Genomic DNA, 20,275 nt, shown 5'->3' with positions numbered 1-20,275 from the left:
GAAGAACGCGGTCTAAGTTGTAGTGTTCTGAGGCAATATACATTGCTAGCATGTCGCCTAGGGTGAGGTTGAAACGCTCAACCATGCCATTTATCTGCATATGGTACGCGGAGGTTGTGGGGTGAACGATTTTGCATTCTAGAAGGAGCGCTGAAATTTCAGATAGGAAGGATAGGATAGAATAGGATAGGCGGGAGCTCTGTTACTCAGCAGTTCTTTGGGAGACCCATGACAAAAAATGACACGATGGAGGATGAGGGAGGCAATATCCTGGGCTGTAGCACATGGCAAATGCGACGTTTCGGCGCAACGTGTGAGATGATCAATTGCAATGATGATCCATCGATTACCGGTAGATTATGCTAGGAAGAGGGCCGGACAGGTCAATTCCAACAAGCTCAAAAAGCTGGGCTGGGCACGTCAGCGGCTGCACAGGAGCGGCGGTTTGTGAGGTTGGTTTTTTGGCGCTGAGATTCGGGGCAGGACAGGAGGAACCGGCGAACATAATGGCACCTCCCACGGCAGTAGTACCATTGTCGTAGGAGGGTGAAGATTTTCAATAAGCTGGCGTGGGCACACTGTGCATCACCATGGTAGGGGAGAAAAATACAGAGTGCCAGTCAGTCGAAATGACAAGGAGCTACTTTCGACCATCCGGGAGGTAAATCCTACGGTAAAGGAGTTCGTCTCTGATGGCAAAATGCTGGGACAGCTACAAAGAGGGCGGGAAGCAGGTCGTGACGATCGATCAGATAAGAGATCCAGGACTGAAGCGATCCATGCGTCTCAGCACGCTCATACTGGTTTGGTTTGTGGCGTTTAACGTCCCAAAGCGGCTCAAGCTATGAGAGACGCCGTAGTGGAGGACTCCGGAAATTTCGACCTCCTGGGGTTCTTTAACGTGCACTGACATCGCACAACACACGGGAACATTTTTCCCGCCCAAAAGCGGCCGCCGAGGCCGGGATCCGATCCCGCGTCCTTGGGAACAGTAGTCGAGCGCCGTAACCACTGCGCCACCCCGGCGGGGCGTCACATTGCTGGTGGTCATATCGGTGGCCATACCGGTGGTCATATTGCTGGGATGCAGGACGGATATAGGAGTGGCTTCAGACAGCAGGGGAGAACGTGAGAGGACATCAGGATTAGCATGTTTACCAACGCAAATAGCGCAGAGACAGAACAAGGAACAAGCAAGAACACACACGAGCGCTATGTATGTGTTCTTGCTTGTTCCTTGTTCTGTCTCTACGCTATTTTTGTTGACATGTGTTACCAACAAGCCCAAAGTACCACCTTAATAGCATGTTTACGGCAAGAATGATAAAGCGTCAGGCGCTGAAGATTCCGGAGCCGAATGCCTGTCCTATAATATGCTTATTTTTCTCAGTCTATTTACTGTAACGCCGTGTAGAGATGGTACTTACATTGCATCTTTATTACATTTGCTTTCGCTAAACCCTTCATTCCGGCCTTAACTATATGGCATTGGTTTGCTAAATTTTTCATAATCCTAATTAAGCCACAATCTTATTAATAGCTTCCTAGTTCTAGCGTTGAAGCAAAGACAATATGGGGGTACAGCTACATGTCGCCCAATTACTTCACTGCGTTTGCAGGAGAAAGGCTGCGTCCATCGCCACGCAAATGCTTGCATAGGCGCTACAGTCGCTACTGTTATGCGTGTAATCACTGCTGTGTCATAAATCTTACGAAGCAACTGCCACGAACCATAACAAATGGGCGCAGAAGTACATTCATGAACCATGACGATAAGAAGACATGTTGTTGCCAGTTTGTAGACATGATGACTTTTCATTGTTGTTTGTGCGTGTGCAGGGTAGGCCCTTCAATACAGAAATTTTAAATCTCATTGCATGATTTTCTCTGGGGTCTAAGGCGTCCGTACGAACGTTTATCCTGATCTAACCATTCATATACATAGCTCAAGTAACCTCTGCGATAAATAAAATAATAATTCTCATTGTCTCCATATTCTGGCCCATTTAGGTGCTACGGAGGGAACTGAATGCAGGACGAAATGAACAAGTAATGTGAGAATGTTTAAAACCACTAATGCTTATGCAGATTCTCAATCATCCTTCACTTTTTTTATACTTTGCTCCGTAAAAACCACGAATAAGCTGCGCAAGAACATGGAATGAACGCAGGTTCGCAAAGAAAGGAAAGCATCGTTGAAATAAAAAAACAACTTTATCTTGGAAAAAGGGAAGACGTCAAAGGAATACACAAAATTATCTCAAGAAATAATGGCACAACGCCCATCCAAGGGTTACTTCACGCTTCATAGAAATAAATACCAACACCCCATGTGTCACGCACAAGTGCCCGATCTATCTTGTGCTATAGCCAGTACACGTGTAAAATAAGCACCCAAACTAATTTTCTTCTTCCTGCTGTCGAGTAGGTGAAACTAGGGAGAGGCTGATTTCGAAGCTTCCCACCAGTGTGCCGATCCATGCGGCCTTACCGAATAGCATAGAGACAGGCAGGCAACTCAGCGCGCTCAATCATCCGCGCCCAGAAATAGCCCGAAGTGCAGAAACTATGCTTGATCACCATGTGTTGTACGAAGCCTACGCTACCTTTTTATTTTCACCCCGCCCCATCCCCGCCTGCCGATATGGGGAGAAATTCGCGATAATTTTATTAATGCCAGCTAATCTGAAACCTACGTGCAGTTTTCTTGAGGGGAACCTAGGCTAGCGAAAATAATTCTCGGTATTATTCGCTACCTGCACCTCATTAACGGTCTACTCAGGCCATGAACAGAGGCGTGGGTGCCTATGAACGTCGTGTTTACGCGCAAGTGTAGGGGATTGCAACTTCGCTGATGGCAGCGATATCACAAATTACTGTAAGTGAATAATCGCTCATTTATCATAAATTAGCAGTTGATGGCTGTAAACTGCCTCTTCTTCATGGCAGCAAGACGAGCGGTTTGGTACTGGGGGTGTTTGACGATAACGCTACACTATCAATAGACTTGTGTGTGATAGAGCGATCTCGCTGAGCGTTTAGTAATTATATCCAGTTATGAGAGAGAGAAAGAAAAAGAGAGAGAGATACAAGAACATAAAGGCAAAGAGATTCACTGGGTTATGCCCATTGGGCTACTCTGCGCGTGGGAAGGTCTAAATGAAAGAAAGAGCGGTCAAGAAATGAGTTTTTCACGTGTCCACAGACCATTATCATAATGAGATAAAAGTTGCGCGCCTAAAGTTTGTGCTCGGCAACTCAACCCCAAGTCCTTTAACAACTTTAGGAGCGCCTTCGTCGCTTTTCGTTTTCATGAATGCTTGATCCGAGGCCCCATAATCTTTCCTTCTGTAAGAGCAAGGAAGTCCAAGCGGTGGAGTGCAACAGCCCGGAAGGCACGTTCTCGCTCAAGCGAAGACTGTCACATAATCTGCTACTTTTTTTCACGAACTTTCTTTGATGCATTTATCACCGGCAGAAAAAGCGGTGTCTCGTCAAAACTAATCGGTGTGGTATCAGCTTCAGTACTTTTTTCCTGCCTACGCCGAAATACCGAAGCGGGAGTGCCTGCTCTGGGCAGGCATTTTCCTCACGAACGTGCATTGTGCCCCGCACCTGGAATGAAACAGAAACGCGTCTCTTAGGCTGCGTGACTGTGGTTATGATTACTGTGTATATTGGCTATTAATCTATGCTTTGTGAAGCATTGCAGAATATCTGCAATAATTAATATGTTATCTATGCTTTGTGAAGCATTGCAGAATATCTGCAATAATTAATATGTTACTTGTGAGAATTTTCAGTTCACCCTTTGCATAGCAATTCTATATAATTTGTTTGGCATCCTTTCAAATAGCACACAGCTGTGACTATGCGAAATTTGAACTTCGCAAGAATAGGAAAAACGTAGCAAAAGTGAAGAAAAAGTAAGATACGGAAACGTAAAATAATTTTGTAGAATAGCTTGGCAGTGGTTGAAAGAGGGCAAGTTTCATCAAATGCGAAGCTAGTGCCAAACACAGGGTGTAATTTCGGCCGATATCCAGGGACCGGTTCTGCGGACTCCCAGCTTAAAGTGGTCATGGGTCTTAGCATTAAATCTTCGGATCTATTGTGATTTTGCCGGATTTTTTTTTCTTCTCAAGAGAGATCTTCAAATTCTTAGCTATCTTGCAAATATACATTAATTACAGCAAATGTTGGGTAATGGTACCAATATTACGCGTGTTCGTTTTTAAAATAACTCTTTCAGGGATGCAACCAGTCCAGTTAAATGCTTTGGGCTTACGTGGAAATATAAATAAGTAAATGGCTCAAATACACATGGCTCGTTCAAGGCCCCGCTCTTTCATCTACCAGTCAGTGTTTCTTTACATTACCAAGAAGGAGATCTACGGCGCTGAACCTAATCCATCATAGAGAGAAGTAGGGATGCCGCGAAGATGAGGTTACGTGTTTGGCTCGCTATTGTTCGGTAAACCTCGGGAAATATTCCGTGAACGTTTTCGTCCAAACTCGTGAAGTATAAATTTATGCAAGAACTGAGAAATGTTCAAATATTTCTGCGCACAGAGGAGAGCATCGGGGCGCAACTACCGCTTCCGAGGCCAAGCCACTAAGCCAAACATTAGCCAAGCCAATGCGAAAGTTCGTCTTCGCAGTGCTACACGATGGGTTATGGGCTCTTTAAGAAAATATCGTAGGCGATGAGGACAGTTTTCCTTCTAAGTAATATTAAGAAGTCGATCCTAACATCCGAATTGTTAGCACTGTTGGTGAAGCAACAAGGGCAGACAAGATGTGGCGCCGGATTCAGCCGGCAAACTATGACGATTTGTTGTTCTTTTTTATTAACTACACAGTTCAGGGCAAAGCAGTATAGCAATAATTTCGAGGTGTACAGCTTCACTTTGGTGGATCATAGTAATTATTTTCTTATATGCATTATACACAAAGCATCGCATGATCTTCGCAGGGATAATTCCGGATGTCATACGCATGTTCAGTATGAACCACGTTCTTACTAGAAGACTAGAACGGGGAAGTAATTGGTTACGAGACTCTACGTTGGAGATGTAATTGATCATCAAGTAAGCCCCTTCTACTTTAGATTTCGAAAACAAAATACCTCTTTCGCGGTCATACCTCTCGATGCTGAGGAAGGTGAGGTTGAGCACGGAGCAGATCATGGACACGTGCTGCACGTACAGCAGCAGCTTGCAGCCCAGCTCCCCCAGCGTCCAGGTGTAGGAGAAGAGCTGACCGAACTTCACTGGCACGCACAGCAGCACGATGAGCAGGTCGGCCGAGGCCAGGGAGGCCAGGAACAGGTTGGAAATAGAGCGCATGCGCGGGAACCGGGTCACCGTGTACACGATGAGCAAGTTTCCCACCAGCCCGAGCAGCAGGGTGGCCCCGTACACCACCGCCGTGGGAACCAGGTCGGCCAGGTCAAAGCGCCACGCAGAGTCCTCGTAGTCGTAGTCCTCGGGCAGCCCTTCCTCGAGGGACAAGGGGAAGTCCTCCTCGCTTGTGTTTGTGCTCTCCATAACTGCACGTAGATTCAAGTAAGTGAGTGTGACTTGTCCATCTGGTCCGCATAACAGGTGTCTGACATCTGAGCAATAGGAAAGTGGACGAGTGCACAATCTGCTTACAATCAGATGATAGTATAGTGGCAGACAGGCTTCAAAGTGAGTAACGAATGTGCCCGGCAAAAACGCGTTTCAATTAGAGGGAGAGCAGTCTAATTAAGCCAAGAATTCGAGTAGCCATTGATATTTGCTTTAAGCTATAAAAATTTATTGAAAAACAAGCAAGTAGGCAGGGCCACAAAATGAAGACGACGAACCAAGGAAGAAGATAGGCATAGCGCCAGCCCACAAATTCTGCCTTTGAGACTTTTTTTTTTGTGCGCTACAGTCAGCCGTAAGAACTGTCCCCTAATAAAAGCCAACGTATATAAGGGTACCATGGAGAGGTGCATGCTGTAGCTGCAGCATAGCATAGGCCTCGCACCGGAAGCAATCTCCTAAGAAGGAAATTGAAGACTTGCCCAGTGCGAAAGATACAAGACTTGCGAAGCAGATCAATATGGCGTAGGACTGAAAAAGAAAAAAGTGCTCTCCTTAAGGCCTCTGAAGAAGAACGAATTAAGTCCCAATCACTCCCCTGTCCATCTTTGTCTCGAGGAGACGCCTAACTCGTTCAAATCTCTGCTATTACGAGGCAACTGAACGACGCATTGGCGTACAGAGCTTTATATGGTAGCCAACCAGTAAGAAATTGAATGAACTCTCTAGGGGTAAAGACGTTCCGACTGGAATCGAGGTGCCTCAATCCCTCCCAGTCGTGCGTAAATGCGCGAGAAAGTGTATAATAAGATTTTCTTTTCTTATTTGCGTTGTCGTCTAAGTTTTGTATAGTTATCGCCGTTGCTCACGTTGTGGATTGGTTAGCTATTCGTTAAATATACTGACTGCTCCTTACTTCCAGCAGCATTCAACGAAAATTTAAAATCTGTCTGGCCGCCTAGCGTGGTGTAGACCCTGACACAAAGAAAAGGCTGCCATGAAATGGGATTAGAGTTTACTCTGAAGGATCGGGACAGCAGTCAGGGGTATAAACGAAGACCTCGATTTAAAAGCTCAATGAAAGCCATTTTAGCAGGATGTGTGATAGTATTTATGCTTATTATGTCATTCGCAAGACCTTATGTGTTGATAATGAGCCTAAAAATATATCCTTTCCCCTTTGCACCTTCTTTCAAGCTTCCGTGTTGGGTACGTGTCCGGGTCTCTACTTTAACACAGGCTTTCCCCTTGCTTTTAATTGTCTTGTGGCATATCTGCAAGTAGGAATTTCCGGTTTGCTGGTTTATCAAGACTTTGCAAAAAAAAAAAAAAAAACAATTTATCAAACCCATCAAAATCTCGCGTTCAGTGAGGCTTCTACAAAACATCACCATCGTGAGCCTAGCTACTTCCTCTGCAGGACAGATATCTCTCCAATGCCCCTTCAAGAACACCTGTCTTTGTCAAGTGTGGACACGTAATAACTCAATCATTCCGAGCTCTGCCCCGAAAATGGCTTTTAGTGCCTCTGTGCTATCTTGTGCTCTCTCGTTGAACCCGCTTCCTCTCATTTTGAGGATTGTTGGTTCTGTTACTCTCGCATGCAAACTTATTTTAATGCGATATCTGTAGAAATGTCATGAAGGCAAAACGTTTCCAGAGTGAACATCCACATGTAGCCTTGGCCCCCCTGCTGTGGGAAGTCGTCTTTAGGGGAATTCCCCTTCTCCTTCAGCGCACCGTGCCAAGTGACAGGCGAAGAGTCTGCGCTTGTCGATTACACTGACTCACGTAAATAAACATGACTATATAGCTCAAAGAAAATCAATAAAATAGCGATTATGAATAGAAAAGAAATAAGAAAAGAAGGCTCGGTTAAAAAAAATTGGCGAGTGAAAGACAATGAAATCAGAATTTCAATAGATAAGCTGATGAAAGAAAAATGCTTTCGCAATTCCTCCGCAACAATAGCATTGATCACCACTAAATTCTTTTAGGTCAAATAGGATATCGTTAACTCGCGTTCCTTCTCTAAGTCACCTTGCTTTCTTTTCGTCTCTTAATTTTATGGTCATATGTTTACATTCCTTCGCTTCACGCGCTGTCGTTAATTTGCGTTTGACGTATCATGTTAGGCTCAGCGTTCTTGCAGTGTAGGTTAGTGCTGGCAAAATAGAGATTTTATAAACATCTCTCTTGGAGACATTTTTTAACTGCTCTTGAATCGTTGTGTTAGGTTAGGTAAACGAATTTGAGGTCTCCCTATCCTATGGTCGTAAAAGACACCTAACCGAGTCCTTCAACGTGCTACGCGATGCCGCGATGAGTGCGCGTAAAAATTTTAGCATATGTAATTACCACTTTTGCCGTTCAGGTTCCTTAATTTCTACTTCTGGTTCTCCCAATTTTAGAGGAACGTGTCCATGACCTCCATGACCTTTTAGCTGATTTGTACAGTGAGCGCTGTTAACAGCATACCCCCTGATATTATTGAAGTTGGTCATAATATTCAATAAAACTCGTTGCTGGGCTAGTTGGTGACACATTCGTAGAATAAACATGTTTCTCCGGTGTCTGGTTTTAAGTCTCTTTCTCGGCTGATTACCTTGTTACCGGTGCTTTCAGCGATCATTGGATATATCATGACTCATGAGATTTCCTTTTCTGTTAGAAGGCTGCCTTTGCCCTAGTGTCGTGGGCTCATGCGATATTGTAAGTAGCGTTCGTGTTTGTCGTCTCTTTCCTCTGTCCTCGCTCGTCTTTTTTGCGCTACCTTTTTATTCTTAGAGTGGGTTACAATTTCTTGGAAGAAGGCAGCAGAGCAGGTAACAGCGACCCAAAGCGTAAGAGGCACACACGCGCACACAAGGACAACACTGCACTGACAACTATATTAACTAGAAACCGCACATCTTCTTTCTTCACTTCACGCCTGCAGCCAACTTGTTCCTTGTCTTTAACATCCTGCCGGTTTGCGCAAACATTATACTTCCTTCTTCAACAAAACCACTTATAGCATGCTGACACATTGGTTTCCCAAGTCCCAGATTGCATATGCTTCATAAACTTCTCTTGCTAACTTGTCCTTCATCCTTTTCATAACCTTAACATTGTGAAGGTCAGCCGGACATTTTCGGTCTCTACAACCAACGCAGTCTTTGCAGTGCACAGCGAGATTAGTGCCAGACTTGTCCAATACTGCCATAGCGTGCTCTCCAATCCTGTCATTGAGACATCTTCCTGTCTGTGCAATATATTTCTTTCCACAATGCAAAGGAATCTCATAAACAACCCCCTGAATACACTTAGAGTACCTAGTGCGGTGCGAAGTTTTGCATCCAATATTCTGCTGCCTGGTCTCTTGCCTATTTCTTGTCTACTTTGGCATAAAGTCGCATGCCACTGCAGTGAACTAGTTTTTTACTTTACTCATTGCTGACTCCTCGTTATCATAGAACGTTTTTTGTTATTCAGCCATCCATATTCTCGCTTCATAAACAAGCGAATAATACAGCTTCCAAGACATGGCGGCCACCGATCGCGTCCTTGGAGAAGACATCGGCGCCAGTTATCAGATCTTGAAATTTAAAGGAACGCCCCTAATGAAGCTTGTCCAGTTGTCTTGCCCTGGAAACCGGTTGCTTGTATTTTCGTCATCGGCTCTTCCAGCATCTCAATCAAAGACGAAATGCAGTAGCAGAGGCAGTTTTTCTGCTTTCTGCGCCGTTAGCCCACTCAGCCTACTAGTGAGATGATAGAAATGAAATTGCGTTCGATTGTCTGAATGGAAGAGAAATTGCTGCTCGCTTCAAAGGCCTGGATATGATATGCATAAGGATCACCGCCTTGCCAAATATTACAGGAAAACGTCGAAGCTGACGTAGTTCCGAAAAATATAGGGTAAGCATTTTCCTTTGCTCATGAAATGGAACAAGTAAAGAGCCTACTCTTAAGACGTGAGAAGACACGTGCTCGCTCATTCGTGACGTATTGTGTAGCGACATGCCAGAAGCACCGCGGCGCCTAGAGAACATGTGACATTTATTGTTTTGGTAAGCACTTCGACGTTATTGCCTTTGGCGTTGTTGACATCCTTCAGCCCTGACGCCGCCAGACATGCCTCAGTGACAGCTTGTTGAACATAGCCGTGGAAGAAGTTTGGAAAACAAACACCTTACGTAAATAAAAAAAAAATCACGCACAAGGAATGCTCTCGCTGTTTGCACTGGCTCCTTCAGAAACAATACCCGCATGGTCGCGGACCTTTGGTACGAAGAAAAGCGGGTGGGATTGTTTACGCTTGGAGTTGCGCCATAAAATCCTCATCTAGTTTTCTTTTCAATGGCAGTGAGCACTGTTAAACTTTAGTGCTCGGAGTTTTGGTTCGAGAGGTACGGGGAACGACATCCCGCACCTCCACCAAGATGATACGTGGAAACTCGATGTATTTACAGTGTATTTACAGCACAGCCTGAACTGGCATAGCAGCGAGCAGCAACAAGAAACCAGTTTCACTTCGTCGTCAACACCTTCTGCCTAGCTTGCTGTACCGTCGGTACCTCTTGTCACTGTCCTTTGTGTTTTTCCACGCTAGTTGCAATGTCGCAGTCATTAACGAACACCTTGTGCCTTCCGCGAGGCAAGAGAAGGAAACACTTCGTCGTCGTCATCGCGTAACGATATCATTAAGATGACAGCCCAGACGAAGATACGATTTTTTTTAATTCAGAAAGACATGTCAGAAGAACACGAGACATTAAACGCGTGTTCGTGTTCTCATCTGCATATGGAATATTTTTTTGCGCCTGAAGAAAAATATTCAACGCGCTACAACCATTATTATGTTTATTTACGGGTTGATTGTTTATTCGCAGCTGGTAATCGGCCTGATCGCTTTCTCTCTACCACTCTCGGCGACCCTCACCAGCCTTTAACGAACTTAATTAGGCTCTTCTCTACTTTCTGTGACTTTAAGGATATCGTGAGTGTACGTACACTTATGTAAAGCGCAACAGAGACACCACAATCAGAGACACAATTTTACTGGAATACCGTGAGTGGTTGTAAGACGGCGAAGACGCCTCTAACCTCTCTGTCCTGACAACAGCGAATATCGAAGATGCTGTTAGATACACTGTATTATTGAAGTTCTTCTCTGTATCTCTTTCTCGATAAGTACATTGCTTCAAAATAAGGCTCGAAAATTATCCTGGACTGATTAGCTTACCCCGTAAAGGGTGGCTTTTGTCCTACAAAGGTGTCGGAATGGAATGATGGGGGGGGGGGGGGGGGGGGTGAGGGGAAGCGATAACAATGTCGATGCAATTTTTCCAAGCGATTAGATATATTTTTCTTCTTATATGGCTGGTTAGGCCGAATAAATGCCCATTATTACGTAACACTGACAAATGGATCAAATTACTGGTGGATATCAGGGCTAAAACTATAATACACGTTCAGTCTTTGACAAAAAAAACAAGGTCAATCCGATCGTTTACTCACTGCAGCGGTTGTTCATTGTGGTAAACCGCTCCATAACGCCATTGCCAGAACCCTCTTCAACAGCTAACGCTTTCTACGCGCACGCTGGAGACAAATTGAATGGTGGCAGGAGCTAGAGGCGAAATGTCCGATTGTAAACGCCAGCGGTTTTTTTTTTTTTTTTTTTTTTTTTCACTAAGCCCATCCCCGGTATTCGTCTCGCCATTGAGAGTGGACCTCGTTATGCAAACAGAGAGAGAAAGATAGGGCGGTACCCGCCACTCTTCAAGGAATGGTACAGATTGCCATTGCAAAGAGCTCATAAACGGAAACGAGACTAAGAAGAATAGAATTACCCGCTTGACGGGTTCTGCTCGTTAATTTCCTCTCTTTCAATGAACAGAAGCAGCCGCAAACAAACGAGCGGCAGGAATTACAGCTATGGCTAGCAAAAATAAAGTTTGAAGGGGAAACTGCGGGAAGAGGAGAAAGTGCTTGGAAAAGTACGCTTGTTCTGGCGGATGCTTTATTCGCTGTAGTTTTGTTAGGACCCTTTTATACTAGCCCTCACTTCCCGTCCTTACTCGTCATTGTAATTATTTATATTGTCTTTCGAACAATGTTCACTCCCTTTCCGTTCGCCAGCGTTGCCTGTCATCAGCACGACAAGGTATGCCTGCATTGTCACTTCAGCATTGATTGACTGACTGATTTAATTAATAAATATTGCTCTTTATTAAACATACTGGATGAGAGGTGCTTAATCAGCTAAGCGGAGGGCAGCCAGCAGCGCCCAGAGAGTAGAATAGTGGAGAAATGGAAATAGTTAAGGCAATCGTAATATCTCCTTGGCCTATAGCTACACGTAGGAGAGTAAAGTTTCCTGAACAAACATAACTAACAATCATTGACTCTGTACTTCCGCGCCAATCGTACGCACGCGACAGGTATCTCAGAACGATCTTAATAGGAGAATTCCTCTTCGGTACCATATTTGAGAGACGGTCGTTCTACTAAGGACTAAAATGCATTGTTATCTCTATCTTAACGAGAGCGCAATCATTTGAGAAATGCCACAGTGATCTAATGAGCTCTGAAGGCGAACTAGGCTGTCACCACCGAGAACTTGGCAACACCAGCGCACCCCAGCGCTCTACGTTGCAACAACAGTATGCGATGCGAATGGTAAGCAGATGAAGCGGCGAGTACAGATCTGAGTCGAGTCACGAGATGTCCCTATCCACTTCCCTCATACCCGTGTGCGCAGTTTCATTTGCTTATCCATCATCGCCCGCCTTGTGATCGTGATGTAGACTACTGGGAAATACGCGGATGTATCAGCCTTGTTAATCTCTCAGTGGTAGGCCATGTTCATTGTTATGAGGGTGGCTTTCTATGTCACACGTTATAATTTTATAATCTCACTGATCTTTTATATTCTTCCGCTTTAAAGCAACAATTCCCTTCTTTTAGTGCAGAGCGTAAACCCGACTCGATTTCTGTTAACTGACTGAGATTTCATTTGCCTCTTCATGCTTCAAATGGGTTTTGATTCAACACCTGTCTCCATCACAAGGCTTACGCAGTATCATGCGCGATGCGTAGCTCCTTTTCTCCTCCTAATTTCTCCGCTCAAAAGCAGGCTCACTTATACCTAACCCGAGCTGATCGTGTAGGTACACAAGAATGCCACACCTTACTTGCGCGCGTGTAGCCATCCCATTTCCGCAGAAAGCGACAGACGGTCGTAATGGCAAGTGCAACTGGCGTGCGGCCGACACAAAGGCACACATTCTAAGCTAGAAAAAAAAAAATTGGAAAAAGACTTCAGCGCCTCCGTTATGGGTATGACACGATAGCGTAGGTTGTCACCCAATATATAAATTCCCGCTTTAACCAAGCCGTTTGAACCCCGCCGGGGTGGCGCAGTTGTTACGGCGCTCGAATACTGTTCACAAAGACGCGGGGTCGAATCCTGGCCTCGGCGGCCGCTTTTCGATGGAGGCGAAAAGCAAGGTGCCCGGGTGCTGTGCGATGTCAGTGCACGTTAAAGAACCCCAGGTGGTCGAAATTTCCAGAGTCCTCCACTCCGGCGTCTCTCATAGCCTGAGTCGCTTTGGGACGTTAAACCCCACAAACCAAACCAAACCAAGCCGTTTGAGCGTACCTGCGCGGCCTACGGGTAGGGTTCCTGAGTGGGGAATTCTAGAGCAATGTAAGGTTTATTCTTGTTACACCTTCCCACCCCAAATGAGCAAATCAAGTATGGAGCTTCTATCAGATTTATGTCATCTCGTTAAGTACCACGGACCCTGAGGCAATAAATATCGACTTAAAAAAAAAAAAAGTACCACAGACCCTTGAAGGATTAGTGCTCGATCATGTAAGCTACAACCTGCCAGAACCACGCATGTGATATCTCGCTCACATCGCCGACACCGCTAGCGGATGTTCTGAGTAGCGGGACCTTTGCCGTTATAATGTTAAGAGCTATATGGTACAAGTGTAAGTATTTTGAAGACTGAATACGTGCCGACCATCTTCAGATCATCAAACAGTTCAGACTAACAACAGTAATGCTCCACGTGCGTTGCGTATGTAACCATCAAAGCCAGGAATATGTCGACTGGCCTAACAGCACTGTATATTCTGAGGCAGAAAACTACGTAGGCGAACTCTGAAATAAACTTAGGTTTTGAACTAAAGGAATTCTTTCGATGCCTCAAAAGAGTAGCGGGTAGCATTTCATCGCATAATGCGCAAATGCTTATTTGTTCTTTAGCGATAATATCCGAACTGGTTACTTTTATCGGGCTCAACTCAGTTAGGGGCATCTGAACGCTGTTGTGGAGAAAAAGAGGAAGGTGGGAGGGAAAGAATAAAGAGAACCAGCCATCGTCATGGATCTTGAATAATGACCATGGGAGGATTGTGCACGGACATTGGACAGCACACTGGCGCCTAATGCGCTCTGCCTCCATCTGAACGCGATGATCGCGACAACTCCGAGAGACCCTCGTCTTAGTCTCCGAGCGTCCTTACCCATGATACGACAGATTTCGCCTCTCACGTCACGAACGTCTCCATAGAGACAGCCACCGAAAAAGAAGAGATATTTTGCAACGAAAAAAAAAAGACATAATTTTATCGCTGAAAAGCCGCTAGCATACAAATCCATCCCGTGCTCAAGGACACGCACGATGCTTTAAGGTCTACTGAGGCGTTCCAGCGCGACCTAACCGCGGTGCCATAAGGTCTCTGCATAGAATGCGACGACTGCATGGTTCCTTTGCAATGCTCGTGGCGTTCGCGGGATCCTTAAGACAGCCCCCAAAATTCCATAAAGAAGCAAGACCCTTAGCGGGGACATATACACTTTTATAAAGGAAGAAGGGGGAGACGTTTAAGAAAAGGGGAAAAAGGCGCCATCATCCCGCCTTAGCCGTCTCTGTGGGTTGTTATTGCAGTTGGCGATGCATTCTTCTGCAAATCCGAATGCCACACTAAAAAGAGGGTTTCAGAGCGAGTTCTTCTCGAAACATTTCCCGCTACTCGCGCTCCTTATTCACGCGACGTTGCATGCTGGATTCTCGAACGATCGCTAGCGGCAGGAAAGCCCTCATGGGCGTTATAGCCACAGCAAAGGGCACAAAGAGAGAACGCAGCAGGCTGCACGACTGATGGAGGCAAATGTCACAGCCTTTTATTTACTTGCACCATCGTGATAGCCGCTCACGCCATTAACATGACATCCACTGCCAACGCTACTACCTTCAACATTCTGGGCACTTCAGCTATCAGCGCACTTTGAAGGGTGAAATGTTGAACAATAGTTACAATTTAGCTCTCTAACTACTCAATTGTACTATCAGCACAACTATCAGCAATACTCTTATGACGCCTGTACCAAACATTATGCACCCGAACACAATGCACGGAAGAAGTGAGGTCTAGTTGAAGCGCTCGACAGAAAATTCGGGAAAAAGAAATTAAGAGGACGTTTAAGCTACGCCTTCAGAGTAGATTCGGTAGCGCCGTTCATGGCGCCGTTTCACTGTGTGATTTTTAAAACCCTTTCTCATCTAAATTATTAAATTATAATTGAAATTATTGTTTAACAATGTTATTTATCACCATCAGCACACAACTGGAACACACGTTAGTTAGCCTTGCGCATCATATACGCATTCACGGTGCCTCTCTAAGGCGCTTGGTACCAACGACCCTTTGTGGCCTTTGCGTTGACTGCTCGCTTGTATGCAGAGGGCGTTGGATATGGCGCAAATGTAATGTATTCAATTATTTCGTTTTTTAAGTACCCCTGTCAGTGAAACCTCTTCTCTAATATTGATACCATTAAGACCCACTCGCGATTCGTTCGCTTTATTTCAATGTGGGATGTTTGAAATTCCTGTGCAAGGTTATGCGGTTGTGACCTCATGACCCTGTTCAAAAATCAGGATTGGCAATGGCAGCGGCTTTTCAACGCAATGAGCTGTAAAAGCTATCACGTACCAAAACCCACACTTAGTCCACGTAGACGCCGCCAGCTACAGGGGCAAGCAGGAAGCCAATGACCATCGCTGCCATAAACGGCATCGGCTACAAGCAGATCTCAAAGTCTACGCAAAGGCACTCGAACAGGATAGCAGAATATCCGCGTTTTCGTACCCTGCATCGCCAACAACTGGGAGAAGGCGAACAGAGTATCTTGCCCAGTATGGTCTCGACATATTATGCAAGATTTTACACTTATATGTTTTGTATAATTCAAAACACGTAGACACCATGAACTATATTTTTCATTCTGGCAAAGAGCGCGTCCACGCACCCAACCGAGATCTGACAAACCGCGAGCCGTGAAGAAAGTCCTGGACATCCGGCCGAAGATTCATTAATGGAGATTAGTAACACGCATCAACACCACCACCGACAGAGCCTCTATAAAACGCACTTGTACCTGAACATTACGGGCGCTAGAAAAAAAGACACTCTTTTCACCACAGAAATGCGCCCACAAAACAGACGCCAAGTCTTACGCTAGCTTCAGGAACCCACATTCCCAAATTTCTACCCCGGACACCTCTTCTTCCCTATCCAATACTCAGGGTGCTGTTCGACATAGAACAGCCAGAGAAACATCTTTTTTCACTCAGTATGGGAATGCTCTAACACACCGTATCGCGAAACAACCATTTATTCCTTTCAATTGTCCCGTCAGAAGAAAGGTACAGAGATGAAAGGAAGAAAAATCATGGCAAGCAAAGCTTTGCAGGACTGAAATCTAATACAAGATAAAAGACGAGAAGCTAAAGGTTGGAAAGAAACGCAGTATAAGGGGTAAAAATTAGGGGTGTAGAAAAGGGTAAGAACAACTAAGGATACAACTAAGCACATGGCGCCAATGCGTCGATGCACGTTGCGATATAAAGCAATCGGCGACAAAACGCAAACACAAAAACCCCAGACAGTGTAGTCAGGCGAACCACCGATCCCCTTCTGCCTTTTCTTCACTGGAAGGCTACACCCGGAACGCTCGGACCCGCAATATCGGGAATGGTTGGTTGAGCGGGCCCGCCTGGCAGTGGCTACCGACGCTGTGGATCACTGTGGTGTGTGGATCGATGTGGACTAATGTCCACATCGATCTACGCACCTATCTAAAACAGATAAAGAGAATTTTTTGCCCTCTCTGGCTTATTTCGAGACTCAAGAAATGACAAGGCTGCGTGGGTTCTTTGAAGATATTGCATTTTACGAGTTGAGGAAAACAGCGCTAGGGGAGACGAAACACGTGAACGACAGACACATTCGCTGTTTGAAGGCGCTAGCCCTCCGAATAAGCGGAGGACATCCGGAGGTAGGAGTTCTTGATCGAAAACGTGAGTAGACGGGCCCGGCATGTGGCTGCGGCCAAAAGGTTCATACATATAACAGAGGAGCGGAGACTCGAGTAGGACAGAATAGTGCCCGATGTAAAAGAAATAAATTCCAGAAGAGGGCAAATACGGGCTGGTTGGTACGTGCTTAAGAATTGAGTAAAACAGCGCTTGGGGAGACGAAACACGTGAATGACAGCACATGTGTCTGTCGTTCACGTGTTTCGTCTCCCCTAGCGCTGTTTTACTCAATTCTTAAGCATGTACCAACCAGACCGTATTTGCCCTCTTCTGCATTTTACGAGGATTTTCAACAGTGCTCTAAAAAAATAATTACAAAAAATAGTTTGTGAGCGAACCAATGGGATTCTTCACTCCTTATATGTTAATAGATGAAGAAATCTGTAGAATGCGATACTAGTGTTTCTAGTCCGGACGTACGTCATTAAACGTTGTGCGCACGGGCGTTTCTCAAGCAACGGTGGCAGGTAGCATGTCACATTAATGTGGTGTTAGAGCTGTGCTTGGCCCAGGAATGCACGCCTTCGTGCAATGAAGCTTCATTGCGCCATTCCGCTCTGCGATTGTACTCGGTCTATAGAGGCGTAGAGGGTGCCTGACCTCAACTCCTTATCCCTCTAATAAAATGAAGAGTACATTGAAGAACCCGGCTTTGCAAGTGGTGCTTCTTGGTATATTTCTTTTCACCGCTAGTGTGCTCAAAGGACTGTAAGTTGCAAGAAATAAAAGCATATCGCGCAACTTTATTTCTCGCTATCAATATGCCCATGCAGCGAGGCCTAATAAGTTTTTTTTTTTCTAAAATACTAGTGCCTCGGAAAAAGTCTTAGATAATCAGAGATGGAGCAAAACGCATGCTTCTCTTTAAAATATGCGTGTTGTTTATTTCATAGAGCAGCAAAGCAGCAAGAGTGTTACAATAAAAGTGTAACAGCACAAAAAAACTTTTCTGCGCATGTTATCACATATGATGGTCGAGCCCTTCAAGTGTCATTAAAAATTAATTGCAGGACTTTGGCAACAACGTATGTTTTTTTTTTTTTTCGTCAGTATATTTTCCGCCCGGACTCAAATATTAGGGAGATTTAGCTTACTGCGATCCGCCACCGTGACCTTCTACCGCGCGTGGGCGGGGCGCGCAAGCTGATTGGTCCCGACGTAGCAGGTCTATGTGCCGACATCAAGTATGTGGCGCCATCTATCGGCGTCAAGGGGATCTGGGCATGCGCAGTGGAACGTGCGGTGGCGGATCACGGTAAGCTAAATCTCTCTATCAAGTGGGGCATGAACCACATATAGAGAATAAAGACAAGTACCTTGGAGATAGTCTTCACATTTTTGTTTCGATGACGCTCCGTACTATACGCACCTTAGATGGAATGCCTCCTATACCGGCACAGCTTACTAAAAGACACTCAAATCAACGCACCCTGCGCCTTCATGCTCAGTCACTGATGTGGTAGAGCCGCGATATTGCTACTTATCGTTTCGATGTACACGCATAAAGAAATCAATGCGCCCTAATAAAAGTAGGGCATCGTACAGCCAAATCACCCTGAGAATGGCCGTCAAAGAACTGTGGGAAAGACCGGGGGCAAAAAAGATGTGTTCTTCAATCTACATTGCTGCTCGTAATCGGCGGCGGCACTCTAAAAGAGCTCAGTGCATTTACGCGGTACAGAGGCTATGCAGAGAGATTACGCTTGCTGGTATCAGTACGCACTGAAACTTTTGGTTTCTTTATTCCACGCCAGTGATACTCACTTCACAGTCCCCGACACACAGCTAGTTGTACGGCTCTTTTGGTGCGATGATGTGAGATCTACGATGTATTTAGCTTTATATCCTGTGCCAGGTCCTGCATTTTAAGATGTCGGAAAGCTCTCACCGATAATGCTTAATAGTGTGATGTTTGCGTTCGCTGTCTGCATAAGGATTCAGAATAGCAGCGGGAGGTTGGAATATATGGAGGTGAAAGAGCTGTAGTAGTTGTTCGTCGGATGACACACGAAGCTTTGATTGTCGCTTTAACTCCTCTTCTTTCGAAACATCTTACTATATTCCCACTGTGTTCAACTTCGAAATCATAAATACGCTCTGATTCTGTCCTGAACAAGCACTTTCTACAAGAGTTGCCAAGTCTCAGGTTACGTGGCGGTTATAGTCAGGTTGCCTTTTGCCAGAAGACCCTTCGTGCACTTACAGCTTTACAGCTGCCGTCGGCGTATTGCACTGCACGCCACCACGAAACATCACGACACTACTATGAGCCAAAAGACGATATCGGTGCACTCCTCTGCCGCACAATATTCCATTCTGTCTTTGCTTCATAGCAGCGCTGACAAGCTCTCTCTTTCTCTCTCTCTCTTACCGAAAGTTAAAAACAAAACTAGAAAAAGAGCTCCCTGAGAAAGAAATAAGTTCGCAAATGGAAGCCCCTATTTTTCGTGAAAGATGTCGCTTCTACAACTCCGATCTCGCTATCGACAGCCTTTTGAGAGCTCGTTATTTTCGTCGAATATGCCTTCTTTTCTTCCGCCGAGTGCACTGTATAAGCCTCTCAAATGAAGTATCGCTCGGCGGATAAGATCTTCTGATGGGATTCCGGCACGTGTGCAGTGATTGCAAATGTAAACTCTCCCGCTGCACCTGTGTTCGCTGAGCCGAGAGGACTCCGTCTTCGTCACTCCTTATTCCTCCCGTGAGGCCGCCTCGGCTTATACTGCCTCTGAGTCTCCTCCCATACGTCCACCCCTCTTACCGAACATCATCGAGCAAACTGTCTTCGGAGGGCGCTTGTTGCCGATATACGACTTGAAGCTCCTTCCTTCCAAAGTGCCGCGCACTCAGAAGAAAATCCGATTATACCATTTTTGTCGAGACTAACTGCAGTTCTAATGCAAGTGCAAACACAAGTGCATGCGCTTTCTTGCTTGAAAAGAAAGCTTAGGTGGGCTGGTCTCTCGAAAGAATCGGATAAGATAAGCTCTTCTGTGCCCTGGAAGCCGAAGGCTGATGTTTCGTCACTGGCTGCTGGCTGGCTCCAGTAGAAAGAGCGTACATTGAAATGAATGTGTTTATCAAATATATAATTGCACGGTTGGTTTTGTAGAATACAAATTTAAAAAAAATCAATAACCGCGTATGTTGCTCTTTCAACATTAAAGGCTCCGTTCTCCAAAAAAAAAAAAAAAAAAAAACGAACAGTTCGTAGCTTGAGCTGCTTTAGTGCTGTAGGCATGGTATGCACGCATCTTCGTTATAAACGAAGTTACGCGTTCGTTATAACGAAGATCACGGGGCATGTACGCGTACTTGTTT

The 20,275-nt window shown here is 45.3% G+C and overlaps 2 protein-coding genes across 3 annotated transcripts in view; one reads left to right on the top strand and one right to left on the bottom strand.

Annotated features, from left to right (window-relative positions):
* LOC146182220 (uncharacterized) overlaps window positions 1-20,275 on the top strand; it is a 296,023-nt gene that overhangs the window by 53,521 nt on the left and 222,227 nt on the right. The window lies entirely within an intron of this gene.
* LOC146182222 (QRFP-like peptide receptor) overlaps window positions 1-20,275 on the bottom strand; it is a 61,910-nt gene that overhangs the window by 7,548 nt on the left and 34,087 nt on the right. Inside the window, exon 2 of the mRNA XM_084577266.1 lies at window positions 5,146-5,551. Within this exon, the coding sequence (XP_084433392.1) occupies window positions 5,146-5,549 (404 nt within the window). The 5' untranslated portion in view covers window positions 5,550-5,551. The remainder of the gene's footprint in view (window positions 1-5,145; window positions 5,552-20,275) is intronic.

The sequence above is a fragment of the Amblyomma maculatum genome, chromosome 8 (assembly GCF_055883805.1).
Source record: "Amblyomma maculatum isolate TAMU_Amacu chromosome 8, ASM5588380v1, whole genome shotgun sequence".
NCBI classification, from domain to species: Eukaryota; Metazoa; Arthropoda; class Arachnida; order Ixodida; family Ixodidae; genus Amblyomma; species Amblyomma maculatum.
Note: the sequence above shows the minus strand (reverse complement) of the source record. Positions and strands in the feature narration are given on the sequence as shown.